This window comes from Hemitrygon akajei, chromosome 18 (genome assembly GCF_048418815.1).
Source record: "Hemitrygon akajei chromosome 18, sHemAka1.3, whole genome shotgun sequence".
Lineage (NCBI taxonomy): Eukaryota > Metazoa > Chordata > Chondrichthyes > Myliobatiformes > Dasyatidae > Hemitrygon > Hemitrygon akajei.
Genome location: NC_133141.1, coordinates 8,409,108 through 8,425,298, shown reverse-complemented (window position 1 = coordinate 8,425,298; position 16,191 = coordinate 8,409,108). Strand labels below are relative to the sequence as shown.

General features: G+C 42.6%; 1 protein-coding gene across 1 annotated transcript in view; it reads right to left on the bottom strand.

The window, feature by feature from the left end:
• The window catches only part of mrc2 (mannose receptor, C-type 2), a 228,112-nt gene that overhangs the window by 57,368 nt on the left and 154,553 nt on the right, over nt 1–16,191 (bottom strand). The window contains exons 16-19 of the mRNA XM_073070731.1: nt 7,491–7,523; nt 4,181–4,347; nt 3,262–3,329; nt 1,180–1,280 (exon numbers count right to left, since the gene is read on the bottom strand). Of these exons, the coding sequence (XP_072926832.1) occupies nt 1,180–1,280; nt 3,262–3,329; nt 4,181–4,347; nt 7,491–7,523 (369 nt within the window). The remainder of the gene's footprint in view (nt 1–1,179; nt 1,281–3,261; nt 3,330–4,180; nt 4,348–7,490; nt 7,524–16,191) is intronic.

The following is a 16,191-nucleotide window of genomic DNA, read 5'->3' as shown; positions in this document are numbered from 1 at the left end:
CGTGCCACTCTGCAACATTCCCTCACAGACATCTCTCTGTGCTGGAAGACCAACAAGATTCAGGCAGACCAAAGGGTCTTCTTCACCAAGTTAATGACCTTCCAGCAGCACTTGATGTCTGTCTCAGTGTGTGTCGCTGGGACCCGTCCACAGATTAGAGGGTCCTCTGTTACGCAGCTGCGACATGACCCTTGTATCGGTCTCCACACTCTCTCACCAAATCTACTCTCTGCAAAGAGGTGGGTGACTGTTTCTTCCCCATCCCAAGGGCAGTGTACATGGGGCTGATGTGTTTGTTGGCTGTAGAGGAAAGCTCTGACTGGGGGAGGTGGAGGCACTTCTCACCGCCAGCCAAGCGAGGTCTTGGTCAGATCTCAAGATGAAGCATTCTTCCACACAGCTACGACTGTTTTCTCAGGGAAAAAACCCCACAGAATCCCTGTCTCGCAATGCCTACAATATATTCATGGACTTGTGATCAAAGGCGTTTACTTTGACACATTAAACAACTCCTTACTGTAAGAAAGAAACACTTTGTTATCTACTAAATGGTAGAAAAAACACAACATGGGATGGACAAACACACTGTTGGCCAGCAGTGTTGTCTATTTGCAACACCCACACTTTTGCCATTAAAAGGGCATTAAGTTATGAAACCAATTGATGTCTCCAGTTTCCATGCTGTCAAAAGCAGCTCATTTGGCAATAATATTTATTCCTTTGCACCCACGCTCAATGAGTTACACGCCCCAATGACACCAAGCTCTCCTTCAATCACTTCTGCCTTCCCCTGCCCCATCAAACTCATGTCCAACCACTTCTCATCTCCATTATTTTGCTCTGATGGTTCATTACAAATGAATACAAGTTTTTCCCATTATGCGTACTCATCGGTAATGAGCTGTTTGCTCTGATGCAGACGCTAAAGATTTCACAGCACCATTTTGGTGAAAAACTTTGGTATTCTATTATTTATATTTGTATGAAGATTCGCTAGTCATTATCACATTGTTGTTTCTCAGAGCTAACTCTGCACTGATTGGGTACTGTGTTTCCAACATTACAAGAGTCTTCATTTACCTGCTTTTATGCTGCAGGGCAGGATGAAACAAAGCAATAAGCATTTATAGTTGAAATATCTGGCCAGTATAAAGCTTACTCATTCACAGCCTCTCTTACCTTTAATGGGCGACATGTAAACACATTTTCTATCTCTCGAAATTGGTCGTGGCCTCCCAGAGGCCCAGGATACGAAGTTCAGCAGTGAGCCATCAGACCACCTGAAATCAAGAATGCCAATCTTTTACTACACTGATGGGGGGGGGGGGGGGCAATGGCTATAATGCCTCCTGCCTCTGACATCAAAAAAGTTTGCTTGTGGTGGAATGATACCCAACAGGAAGTGTGGGGATGCAGACATAGAGGATTATGGGTGTTAGTGACTTACCTCAGGCTCCTGTACAAAAAGATCCTTACAGGAGCAACACACACGAAATGCTGGAGGAACTCAGCAAGTCAGGCAGCATCTATGGTTGGTTATAAATAGACCTTCATTAGAGTCTCAACCCAAAATTTGACTGTTTATTCCCTTCTGTAGATGCTGCCCAACTTGCTACGTTCCTTCAGCATTTTGTGTGCATTGCTCAAAATTTCCAACATCTGCAAAATCTCGTGTTCAGTTCCTAAAAGGAGCATAGGAGAATGAGGGGGTGAGGTTATAAAGGTGTGTAAAATTATGAGGGGCACAGATAGGGTAAATATGCAGAGATTTTTTCCCAGGGTTGAGGAATCAAGAGCTAGAGGGCACAAGTTTAGGGTGAAAGGGGAGAGGGAAGAGATTTAAAAGGAACCTGAGAGGCAACTGGTATACCCCAAGAATGGTCAGTATATAGAATGAGCTGCCAGAGTTAGTGGTTGAGGCAGGTACATTAACAACATTTAAAAGCTACTTGGATAGGAAAGGAAAATTTGCTAATTTGCAAATGGGACTAGCTAAGATGGGAATCTTGTTTAGCATGGACCAGTTGGGCTGAAGGGTCTGCTTCTGTGCTATATAACTAACAGGAAGCGTGGGGTGCTGGGACAGTGGGGGAGATGAAAAATTGGTCGTTAATCCTGTAGTTGGAGTGAAGGGTGTAACTGAACTTGTCACCACAGGGAGCTGTGGAAGCAAATTGCATTGATGTACTTAAGGGTAAACTAGGAAAGCTCCCGAGAGAGAGAATACACTGAACAAATGAGAGGAAGCAGGGCAGTGGCAGGCTCTGTTTCTGTATCCCGATATCCATACAGGAAAACCAGTTGGTTGAGGATTGTCAGAAAAAGTGAGACATTAATGTACAAAAGAAGGATGGCTTTAAAGAGCTCCGTGGACAGGATCAGGATCAGGATCAGGATCAGGATCAGAATCAGAATCAGAATCAGAATCAGAATCAGAATCAGAATCAGAATCAGAATCAGAATCAGAATCAGAATCAGAATCAGGATCAGGATCAGGATCAGGATCAGGATCAGGATCAGGATCAGGATCAGAATCAGGTTTATTATCACTGGCATGTGACGTGAAATTTGTTATCTTAGCAGCAGCAGTTCAATGCAACACATAATCTAGCAGAGAGAGAAAAAAATAATAAATAAAACAATAATAAATAAACAAGTAAATCAATTATGTATATTGAATAGATTTAAAAATGTGCAAAAATAGAAATACTATATATTAAAAAAGTGAGGTAGTGTCCAAAGCTTCAAAGTCCATTCAGGAACCAGATGGCATAGGGGAAGAAGCTGTTCCTGAATCGCCGCGTGTGCGCCTTCTGGCTTCTATACCTCCTTCCTGATGGTAACAATGAGAAAAAGGCATGCCCTGGGTGCTGGAGGTCTTTAATAATGGATGATATGTCAAGAGATGGCAAAATATGACATAGAACATAGAACAGTACAGCATAGGAACAGGCCCTACAGCCCAAAGTGTTGTAGTAATCAAATTCCCAACTAAACTAATCACTTCTGCCTGAACAATGTCCATATCCTTTCATTTGCTGCACATTCACATGCCTACCTAAGAGCCCCTTATCCCTCTATCTCTGGGGTCCACGGACCACTTGGTTAATGGTAGGGATCCATGCCATAAAAAAGGTTGGAAACTCCTGCTCTATCATTGTCTCCACCACCAGCCCTGGCAGCACATTCCAGGCATCCACCACTCTGTGTAACATGACTATTGAAAGGATCACTTGTTGCAGGAGACCAAACACCACCAACCTGAATCGTCCATCGTTCTCGTAGGTGTGGAGGCCAATCCACCAAAGCTGGTCCTGAACTCGAGAGAGCTGGAGAAATACAAATTGTATCCGTTATTCCTGAGGGTATGCTTTACTTAATTATTTATGTTCACTGGTGAGGCCAATAATTGCTCAATGCTAATGACCCTTTGTGGAAGGGACTTCTCACTATTTAGCAGACTGCTGCTAATTGTTGACTGCATGATAAGGAAGCAAATGATGATAAGATTCCAATTCTGGATTCTGTGTTAGTTGGGAAGTTCATCCTGTAGACAAACATGTTACAGTCATAGTGGGCAGAAAACAGAGTGAATGGATAAGGTGGTAGAATGGGTGTCAACCTGTCAAATGCTTTGCCTGGAGGCATGAGTGCTGGTTTGGTCAAAACTACCTGGGCAGGTGGAATTCTTTGCATCTCATGCCTGGAGATCATCTGGTAGAGCTACTGACTCACATTTATTGCTAATTTATTTATTATTATTATTTCTTTTTTTTTTGTTCTCCCTGTGGAATGCATGTTTTTTTCCCACAGTCCAAAGAACTATTGGTTAGTAGGTTAATTGGTCATTGAAAATTGTCCCGTGATTAGACAAGGGTTAAATAGGGGTTGCTGGACAGTGCAGCTCAAAATATCAGAAGGGTAGTTCTGCGCCGTTTCTCTAAATAAATTAAATAAATAAGTAAACGGACAGACCATCACAAGCTGCTGAACAGCAAAAATAATCTTATCAGAAGATCTACATGTGGGCTGTATGCATTCACATGAACAGTTAAATTAGTTGAATGATTCCCAGTAGCCTCCAGTGCCTTACTTTCCGAAACTAACTATCCTGACCTTAATGTAGTCTACCTAGGAAACTATCTGCCATCTAGTCCCAGTTATGACTCCAGATTCCTACCTCCTGAAGACTCTGTTCCAGGAAGGTCAGCTCCTGTTGGCTGTGAATGGATGCCAGTTCCGCTCGGAACCAGGTGCAGATCCGACGGGCCTGTGGCCAGGTGGAGCGATGTTCAAAGAACTTGTACTCAGCATCCTTGAAACGCACCCACTTGTTGCTTGAAGAATCTGGGAAGAAATAAAAACGGCTCCGTTTATACGAACAGAGTCATTCAAAGTCAACGAAGCATCAGGGAAGGAATTCACCTTTGATTGTGAACAACCTGGCAGTGGCTGCATGTTGTTCTCTAGTCTGTTCCATTGACCTTAATCGTGATTGACATTATCTAGCCAATACTATGTGAAGGATGGGCAAACCCCAGAAACGGGACAGCAAGAGCTGGGAAATACTGAGACTGTTAGCTAATGTTTCAGGTGGATGACCTTTTGTCCAAAACCAGACCAAGTTAGAATTAACAGCTTAAAAGCAGGGTATAAACACTGCCATGGACAGTCCCAAGACCAGCTACAAAAGGAGGAGGGTTGGACATGGGATTGTAAAGACCAAAGTGCTACAGAAACACCTACAGGAACTCTAGAGACCTCATCCCTGGGAGAGAAGGATACACCAAGGAGATGAGCTACACCTGGGAACATTTGAAAGACTGGCCCAGGACAGAGGCCAGTGGTGGGCTGTTGTCAGTGGCCTGTGCCCCCGTAGGGGTGATGTGCTTAAGAAGATGCAGGGTGTAGAACAAAAGGAAAATCACTGGTGGGACTGGCCAGATACAAGGAGGGCAGAGCTACAACTGGAAAACTGCAGCTCTTGCTCTGAAGTCACCTCTGCTCTGTGTGTATCCAGTTCACTTTCTCAGCTGGCTGATTGGATAACCGTAAAGTACAAACTACACGTTGAAAAAATCCAGGGTTCACCTAGCTCACTCTCATTATGGAAGGTACAGCACTCAATATTCTGCAGTCAATGAGTAACACAATCTTCTTGATGGATACACCATCTATCCCAGATTCACACCTTAGGCAGCAGAGACTCAAGTTTCACAGGACTACCAAGTCATTCTCCTCACTTCTGCTTGCAGGACTTTGCTGCACACAATTCTGATCCTAATGCTCGCCAGTAGGGTAGTGGCATCAGCACCGGACTTCAAGGTAAGTGGTCTTGAGTTCAAATCTGCCCGTTCCTTGCACGTTTTCCATCGGTACTGGGTTGAGTGTTGAGTTAGCAACTGGGCCTTGTAAAACAGACAAATGCTGAAGAAAACAGCAAGGTCGCCACCCAATGTGCCACAAGGCACAGAATGGAACAACAACAAATTTGGTCCAGGTCAGTACTACGATTACCTTCCAAAAATACTCAGTTGATTTAAGGAACCCAGGATTTGGTAGGTGCTAGATATTTGTATCTTTTCCCTACACTGAAGACAGTAGATAAGTCTTTTACAATTTTTTTCATTGACGTGAGATGGAAATGAATAGTTTCTGGATTGTTATTGCAATGTGCAAGTTGCCTCACTTGATCTTCTTATTTCATGACTATCCTTTGCCACAAGTCTGTTCACTAACAACCCCCTCTAACTTTCTTGGTCACACCTCCAAAGGCTTTGGGTGAACTTATATCACATATCCTTTTGAATATCAAGTCCACCACTTCCACCGAGAGACAGACAGCATGGAAGCAAGCCCTTCAGCCCATCAGCTCAATGCTGCCTATCAAATGTCCATCTATACTAATCCCATTTAGAGCACTTGGACTGTATGCACCTACCTCTTGGCAATTCAAGTACTTGCCTAGATGCTTCAACATTGTGAGAATACCTGCCTCCACCACCTTCTCAAACAGTGTGCTTCAGTCTCTGACCATCCTCTGGGTGAGAGAAAATCTTCCTCACATCTCTAAGCCTCTCACTGCTTATCCTAAATGTTCTAGTCTTTGACAACTCCACCATGGACAAAAGTTTCTTACAATCCAGCCTACCTATGCCTCTCTTAATGCTGACCTCTATCTGGTCCTCTAACAGCCTCCACTGCTTCAATGAAAACAAATGAAACCTATCTAGTCTCTCCTCATAACTCAAAACACTCCACTGCAGTTGCTTACCAGCCCTGCTCTTCTCCATTGCATCTATATCCTTCTACAGTATGCAGAAATTTCCAGCTGTGAACCAATGCTATACCTAGACTTCCATGGTTTTATACACTGTGTCCAGCTAATGAAGGCAAGCACCTTTCTTCACATGTGCGATCATCTTTATCACAGGCCCTATATTCCTCTATACCTACTCTTCTACTTCAGGTTTTGCTACCAAAATCCTCTCTCATGCCTTTATCACCACTAGATTCCAATAATCCAAGCTCCTCATATTGGCTTTCCAACTAATCCCCTCAGTAAGCTCGAGGGCATGTAGAACTCTATCACTTTCATCCTGAGGAGAGACATTCCTCATCACTCTTGTCAGTTGGTTTGTCTCGGTCTTGAATACTCCCATGGCATCTGCCTACTAGCCATTTCTCGTCAGAAGAATTCATACATGTGCATCTCCTGCTCTTCAAAATGAAGTTCGGGCAGTTGAAAGATCGCAACACTCATGGACGATCCCAACAGCAATAGACTTGAATCTCGCCTCATGATCACAGCCCAGGAATTCAGACACCTCAACTCTGATGTGGTCACTCTGACTAGGAGAAATCCTGATCCAATGTGAATACCCTTCTGCTGATAGAGCAAACCAGAGGAGGAATTTTGTCTCTAAGGGATTGGTTTGGTCATCACAAATTAATTAATCTGGTATCTTGTAAATCCTGGTGTTTAAAAGAAATTCTCATGACCCTCGGGCTCACTCTGTCACAGAACCACCGGATAATAATCATCGGTTTCTGACTCTCGAAACAACGGAAAAAGATCAAAGAGCATTTCTACTACAATTTTGAACATTTGACCTGAGAATCAACAGAAGATAAGTTGGCTTCTCCTCATTAATTTCAGTGTAAGGACACGAGCCTCTGGAGAGGTGCAACTGGCAATGAAAGCCACCAGCAGCAGCATCATCCCGACAAAATGCTTAGAATGTTGCTCTATCCAAAGCTTCATTGCTTTCAGGGAATGTAAGCCTTGAACTGAGGGCTTGAGCCGAATTAAGAAGACACAGGATATTGTTGTTGTTAACTTTACCAAGGAGGAAAGCTGCTCTGGGAAATTCTGATCACAGCGAAGAGTATAACAAAAAACAGGGACAACAATACTCATTGCTGATAGTAAGTTCAGAGCCACTACATACAATCCCCTCAGGTTGTAGGATGGTAAAACTGCACCGTACCTTCAGTGTCTTCTGGTTCTTTCACAATTGCTCCTGTGGGGAGAAGGAAGAGTAGGTTAGAATAGTCTGAAACCCCAAGTCATGCAATTCCTCACTTCAAGTGACAGACACCTGCTGGGACAATGCGGCTGGTTAAGTCTAAGTGCATTGATAGTAGGAAGAATGGGATGTTGTTGGAAGCCTAATTAGTGAGGAACTACTGCTTTGAAGGAGAAATTAGAGACACTTAGTTCAAGTTCAAGTTTAATTTAATTGTCATTCAACCACACATGAACATAGCCAAACAAAACAACGTTCCTCTAGGGTTAAGTGGCAAAACACAGAATCAACAGTCACACATAGCACATATAACTATGATAGCAAAAAAACATAAAGTTACACAAATAAATAACCCAAGTCCCTGTGTATCATGGCCTGTAGATTGGTGGTGCATGGATGCTGTCCTGATTGCCACTTAGATGAAGAAGGTGGATGATTGGGTTGAGATAGTTGGTTGTTGATGACAACAAACTCACTCAATGTCAGAAAACGAAAGAGCTGAATTATTGACTACAGGAAGAAGAAACCAGAGGTACATGAGCCAGTCCTCATTGAGGGAATGGAGGTGGAGAGGGTTGTAACTTTAAATTCCAGAGGATCTGTCCTGGGGCTAGTATACGAGTGCCATCACAAAGAAGGCATGACAATATCTTTACTGCCTTAGAAGATTGCACAGATTCAGCATGTTATCTAAAACTTCAATAGATGCACCGTGGATCGTATACTGACTGGCTGCATCACAGCCTGGTATGGAAGCACCAATGCCCACGAATGGAAAAGCCTACAAAAAATAGTGGATATGGCCCAGTTCATCATGGGTGAAGCTCTACCCACCATTGAGCACATCTACATGGAGCACTGCCACAAGAAAGCAGCATCCATTATTAAGGCCCCAACCATCCAGGACATGCTCTTTTCTCACTGCTGCCATCAGGAAGGAGGTACAGGAGCCTCAGGAATCACATCACCAGGTTCAGGAACAGTTATTACCCCTCAGCCATCAGGCTCCTAAACCAGTGTGGATAACTTCATTCACCTCATCTCTGAAGGGATTCCACAGCCTACAGACTCACTTTCAAGGACTCTACAACTCACGTTCTCAGCGCTATTATTTGCACAGTTTGTCTTCTTTTGCACATTGATTGTCAGTCTTTGTGTGTGGCTTTTCATTGATTCTACTGTGAATGCCTGTAAGAAAACTAATCTCAAAGTAGTATATGGTGGCATCTACAGTGCATACACTGATAATAAATTGACTTTGAACTTTGATTTGTAGGTGTGCATGGGCTTGTGTTTGGTCTGCCCTTGGACTTGGGAGCAGTTGGCCAGAGGAAAGTGGGTTGGAGTTCCAGAAGCTCAGGGGTTGAGGGGTGGAAGCAGGACAGGCTACAGGTGACCAGGGAAGTGGGTCATGGGTGATCAGGGATTTGAGGTAAGGGTGATCAGTGAGAGGCGGTTTGGGAACAAGAGTAACTGAGTAGTTTGGGCAGAGGTGCCAGAGTCATGTTCCAGGAGTGATCAGGGTCAGGTTTGAGATGGTGAGTGCATGAGACTGTGGACACCCAAGATCGGAAGGTACAATCCGCCCTCCTTATCCGCGGGGGACTGGCGGATGCTGAAGTCCCTTATTTAACCTGACTCGATGCGGTGGTCTTTAGGACCCCGCGGAATCCCGGACTTTATTTAACATGCTCCGTGCGGTGGACATTAGGACCTGGCGGTGCAGCTCTGAATCCGCGGTGTTTCTGAAGTTCATGAAAATAATTACGATCACAATTGAAAATAAGGTGGAAGTAATAAAGCGATCGGAAAGAGGTGAAACGCCATCGGTCACTGGAAAAGCATTAGGCTACAGTCGGTCAACGATCGGAACAATTTTAACGGAGGATGTGAAAGGCCCTGCCCCGATGAAAGCGATAATTCTTACTAAGCAATGCAGTGGTTTAATTATTGAAATACATATGTTTCTTAAGTGTTTTATATGCATAGAAAGGTAAAATATGTACTATATACTAAGAAAAACGTTTGACTAACTGACACTAAATAATACCAGATGTACCTGTTCCGACTTCAAATCCGACTTAAAGACGGACTCAGGAACTGAACTCATTCATAACACGGGGACTGCCTGTACTTTTATGTCATTTCTAGATTACTTATAATGCCTAATACAATGTAAATGCTATGTAAATAGTTGTTATACTGTACTGTTTAGGGAATAATGACAAGAAAAAATAGTCTGTACATGCTCAAATAACGAGTGCTGGAGAGAGAACTTCCGGGTTCAAAGCATTGTTTTGGAAATTGACAAAGCAATCTCTTCTTCTGACACTGGTAAAATGTTTTATTTGATTTATAAAATTTGTTTTATCAAATGTTTTATCAATATTCACTGATATTTTAAGATCACCAAATCTAGACACTGAATGTGGGACATTCTGACTCTGTACCATTGTAACTACACAGGAGGAAGACAATAAATAAATGTTCTTGTTAATGTTCATCAACCCGCACTCAAATAGTTTGCTGCTGATCTGCAGAAAAATCAGGGTATGAACAGTTCTCAGGAACTGAGGACTGCCTGTACAGGATTCCCTCACCAGACTCTGTTACTTCTTCAAAGAACTAGCAGACTTTTCAAACATGACTTACTTTTCATCATAACCTTGCTGACTTTGCAAAATGAACAGCTATTTCTTCCTTGATTATGGATTTCAACAGATATTAACCTAACAAGTCTATAGTTACTTTTTGTCTTCTTCCAGTCCTGGACCATGGAATCACATTTGCAGTTTTCCAATCCACTGGCACCTTCCCAGATCTCAGTGAGTTTTGATTAACTCCAACTAATGACTCCACTATCTAGGCATCCATTTCCTTTGAAACCCTTGGGATCTGGGTCTTGTCTGCCTTTGGTCATGTTGGCTTTTTGAATATCTCATCCCCCATGGTAGTGATTCTTTCATACTGTTAGAATCTAGACCACAGCCAATCGTCGGGATACTTGCAATGTCCTTGGATATAAAGATTTAAGTTACCTACCATTTCCTTCTTTTCTACTCTCGTTCTCTGACACTTACCTTAGCTATATCTTCTTCTATATCCAGAGACAATGCTGTTTGTTTTGATATACAGATAGTTTCCATAGATGTTGTCTGATCTGTTGTAAGCTTCCAGCAATTTCTGCTTTAATTTCAGACTTCCAGCATCTGCATTTATTGCTTTTCATTTGACACACATTATTTATTTATTTATACCATACTGTTATGACACATCCAAAGGTTACACTGATACTGCATTCATCAATAGCTTTCACTAATATTTTGCCATTTATATTCCTCGTTATATGTTTCCTATAAAAGTTGCCAGCTATCGTATTTCCACGATATAGATACTATAGATGTGACTGAGGTACATGGTAGTGAGGAGGCAGTGTGTTTTTTTTGATGAGGGGATTGTCCAGAGAGGCTATATGGGTAGAACTTACTAACAAGAAGGGGAGGGTCACTCTACTGGGCCTGTATTATAGACCCTTCCAGCAGTCAGTGGGACGTTGAGGAGCAGTTGTGTAGGGAAGTTGCTCGTAGTAAGAATAACAGAGTTGTATAGTGAGAGATTTTAATTATCCCTGTTATTGACTGGGCCATCCAGAGTGTTAAGGGCCTGTGTGGGTGGAGCTTGTGAAATCAGGAGGACAAAGTAAGGTTGTGAGATGGATCTGGCAGGTAAGGTTAAGGAAACTCCCAAGAGGCTCTCTTGCTATATAAAGAGTAAAAGGATGGCTAGGGAGAGAGTTGGTTCCCCTTAGAGATCAGCAGGGCTGCCTATGACTTGAGCCGCAGGAGATGGGTGGAACTTTTTGGTGAACATTTCTCCTTGGTGTTTACGGAGGAGAAAATCATGGCTGCTCAAAAGGGAAACAAGTAAGTACATGTTTGACACAGCTTTGTGGGCCAAAGGGCCTGTATTGTGCTGTAGGTTTTCTATGTTTCTATGTTCTAAGTGCAGATATTTTGGAGGCCATTCATATTGCCAGGGAGGAGGAATATTAAAGTGGATAAATCCCCAGGGCCTGAGCGGGTGCACCCTCAGACTCCCTGGGAGGCTAGAGAGAAAATTGCAGAGGGCCTTCAGGAGGTAGTTGCTCCACTGGTGAAGCTCCAGAAGACCTAGAAGGTGGCTAATGTTGTTCTGTTGGGGTAGCAAGAACAAGCAGGTCAGCCTGACTTCAGTAGTGGGGAAGTTACTGGAAGGAATTCTGAGGGAGAGGATCCTCTCGCATTCAGATAGACAGAGTCCGATTCGGAGGAGTCATTGGGCATTGCTCGATGACCTTTATAGAGTTTTGAAGCGAAGGCACTGAGTCTAGGAGTTGGGATGTTATGTTGCAATTGCATAAGTCACTGGTGAGAACTGTGTACAGTTTTGGTCACCCTGTTGTAGGAGACAGGTGGATAAAAGGTAAAGAATTCAGAAAAAAAATTATGAGAATATTGGCAGGACTAAACCTGTGTTATAGGAAGAAGTTGTTCAGGCTGGGTCTTTATTCCTTGGAACCTATAGATTTGCTGAGTATGCCTTTCGGAACATGCATCTCTGGGTTGTACATGGTAACATATATGCAATTTGATAATATATTTTATTTTGAACTTTGAATTTCTCATGCCCCTATATGTATAATCATAAAGCACTTGCCTGGTATCTTGTAAGGATACATCAGTCCTCTGAATCAACACTAATCCATCATCTATCTCCATAAAGACTAAGCTATCATTCACTAATCTACATTCCTCACTATATTTCATTGGCTTTTCCTCTCACTAATATATCACAGCTACCTTTGTCCCAGAAGTATTGCAACTTCTGTCTGCATCTCTTAATAATGTAATATTCATCAATATCTATCCCACAAATATTCCACACCTGTGAGCTACACACCACTACATCAATAATTAATATTTCTCACTTACCTACTATCCATCATTAGTCTTGACTAACATGTCGTCTGTCTGTATCCCCGCTAATGCATCATCCATCTGCTCGCTTACTAACGCATCACCCATCTGAATGCCGCACTAATATATCATCCACTTTCACTCACAATAAGACATCACCTGTCTGTAACCCACGCTGGTGCATCACACAGCATTCCTACATCAACCATCTGTGGCCCACAAAGAGGTATCATCTGCCTTCATCCTCACCAAGCATAATCAGCCTTTATACCTCATTCAAACACTAGCTGTCTATGTTCCTCATTAATAAATTACACTGTCAGTAAAGATTCTGCTTCCTGGAGACTTTTGGGTATATCTTATGGATTTTGGGCTGCTGATTATGAAACTTAAAATGAAATTTCCCTATCATGCACCATTTTTTTGAAATCATCTATATTTGTTATTTTAATTCATAATTCAAGTTAATTAAAATGTTGTCCACAATGTAAGCTGCAAAGTTTTCTATCTTCTCCAGACATGCCTGGGCATGCTTAGGCAGGGCGGATGCTGCATGGCAGGACAGGTTTTAGAAAGGCTAAAGACTTCCGTGAAGGATTTTGATATTTGAGACAGATGTTTCTCGGAATAACTGATGCCAAGATTAAAGAAGGTATTTTTGTTGGTCCCCAAATCAAAGAGGTCATCAATGACAGGCAGTTCGAAGAATTAGTGGGATTGGAAAAAATCACGTTGAAGGCATTCAAGGATGTTGTTGAAAATTTTCTTGGCAACTACAGAGCATCGAACTACGTGGAGCTGGTTGACAACATGTTTCAAGCATATAAAACCATGAAGTGCAACATATCACTAAAGATTCATTTTCTGCATTCCCATTTAGACTTCTTCCCTGCAAATCTTGGTGCTGTCAGTGACGAGCACGGTGAAAGGATTCACCAGGACATTGTGGTCATGGAGAAACTGTATCAGGGCAACTGGAATCATCAGTGTTGGCTGATTATTATTGGACAGTTAAGCGAGAAGCCTCAGATACTGAGTACAAATGAAAATCATCAACAAAACAATTTTAGCTTAGATAAACTATTGCAAAGCATCAGCACTGTTATGTAATTAAATGCATTATATTCAATAAAAGTTAATTTCTTGCCTTTCCAAATTCCTACGTGATACAAGAAGTCTTAAACTATATTTGTGCTCAGCTTCAAGTCATCTATCATAAGCAAAATAAAAAATTCTGAGGAAGCAACACTTTTGAAAAAATTTATTGTCCAGTGTTATCAAATGGAATCCCCACTGAAACATAACCAGCCTGTATCAAACTAATATGTTATCCGTTTACTTAACACCAATCCACGTCCACTACACCTTTCACTAGGTTTTCAGATATTAGGGGATGTAGGGTCAGTGCAGGATAATGGTGTCATTATCTCATTAAATGATGGAACAGGATCAAGGGGCTAAATAGCCTCTTCTTGCTTCTATTTCTTCTTCTATGTTTGTCTCCATGTACATCAGTCCTATCTGTATCCCAGACCAACATATCAAATTGCCTGTAACCCCCACTAATAACACGAGAGAAAATGTGCAATCATTCAATAGGCAGTATTTATGGAGTGAGAAAGAGGTCCATGGCCGTTCAACTGAACCAGCAAAAGCTGGAGGTGAAGCAAGTTTTAAATTGTAGAGAAAAGAGGAAGGGGAACAGAGAGCTAAATGGGAAACACAGAAGCAGGAAGAGACAGTTTGGTCCCTCAAACCTGTTCACAATTCAGCAGGTTCATGGCTGATTATTGACCTCAACATGATTTTCTTCTTCTATCCCCATAGCTATTGTGTTCCCTTTTAATTCACTGAATATCAATGCCTCTTTTGAATGCAACCAATGGCTGAACTTCCACAGCTGCTCTGGAAAGCTTCACCATCCTCTGAGGGGAAGAAGGAAGTTCTCAGCCCAGTCCTAAATGGCCCACTCCTATTTTGTGACAGTGACCCTGGTTTCATAGCTATGGGAAACATCCCCCCCCAAACCAACTTCTACCTGAATTTTGTACATTTCAATGAGGTCACCACTCATGCCTGTAAAGCAGGGGGTTAATGGTAAGGTCCACGGCATAAAAAAGGTTGGGAACCCTTGGGCTTCTTCAAACAGAGAGTAGTGGGAGTGTGGAATGAGCTGCCAGATGAAGTTGTAAATGCAGGCTCACTTTTAACATTTAAGAAAAACTTGGACAGGTACATGGATGAGAGGTGTATGGAGGGATATGGTCCAGGTGCAGGTCAGTGGGACTAGGCAGAAAAATGGTTTGGCACAGCCAAGAAGGGCCAAAAGGCCTGTTTCTGTGCTGTAATGTTCTATGATTCTAACCCCTTCCGTAAAGGTTTGGAAATAAAGGTCTAGCCTACTTGATCTTCCCTCATGTGACAGACCCGCCATCCCAGGCACCCACCTGGCAAATTTTACAGAACAACCTTCTTCGGGTTAGGTGACTAAAAGTGAATGCAACAGAGCTCTGTTCTGAAAATCAAAATGCACTCTATCCATCGGATTCCCCTCATCCACTTCACTGGACAGATTATCAAAGAACTCCAGTAGTTTATTTAAGCACAATTTCCTTTTTTTCATCAGTCCAACAGATTCCAATGTTTTCTCAAATACCGATGTCAGGCAGATCAATAGTTCCTCTTGTGCCAAGATGAGGCCTCGTTATATTCTGTCTGGGTAGTCTCCAGCCTGATGGCATGAATATTGATTTCTCCTTCGGATATAAAAAATCTCCCCCTCCCCACTCTGACTTTTTCTTACCTGCTTATCACTTCGTCTTGGGTCCACTCTCCTCTCCTATCAGATTCCTTCCTCTCCAGCCCTCGACTTTTCCTACCCACCTGGCTTCACCCATCACCTTCTGACTATCCTCTTTACACTCCCCGCCACCTTTTTACTCTGGTGTCTCCCCCCTTCTTTTTCAGTCCTGAGGAAGGGTCTTAGCCGAGAACATCGATTGTTTATTCCCCTCCACAGATGCTGCTTGACCTGCTGAGTTCCTCCAGCATCTTATGTGTGTAGCTTCAATAGTTCCCTGTTTTCTTCCTCCTCCTTTATTAAACTCAGGAGATGTAGTCAGGTGATACACAAGCAGGGGACAAGGGCCAGGATGTGCAGTGAGGTTGGTCTCAGACCCTCACCCTCACTTTTTCTCCTGGTACATTGATGGCTGCATTAATACTGCTTCCTGCTAACGTGCTGCTTCATCAGCTTTGCTGCCAGTTTCCACCCTGCTCTCATATTCCTCATCTATGTCAAAATAAGAAACTACAAAACGCAGCTGGCCTACTACCTGCCAGTCTCTTGAGTAAATCCCAGAATTCTAATTATTAGGCTTGTTGTTTACATTTAAAATAAGGAACCTACTGTTTATTTACTAAATCTTATTCCTGCAATTTAATATCTGGTATACAGTTGCAAACTCTCCATCCCCATCTATTGCACTCTGACCTCTGATTCCACAGCACCTTTATCCTGACACAATACACAATGCTCTTGCCTGCTTTATTCTAGTTTGGCAATCCTTGTTGGCATTGCGTTCAGCTCAAGCTCCCTTTTGAATTTGCTCAAACTGTTGGATATATTCTCTTCCAGATTCCTTCCGTGATGTGGCTACAGCACATGACTTTAGTGGTATGCCAGCTGACTCCATACTTCCAAACAG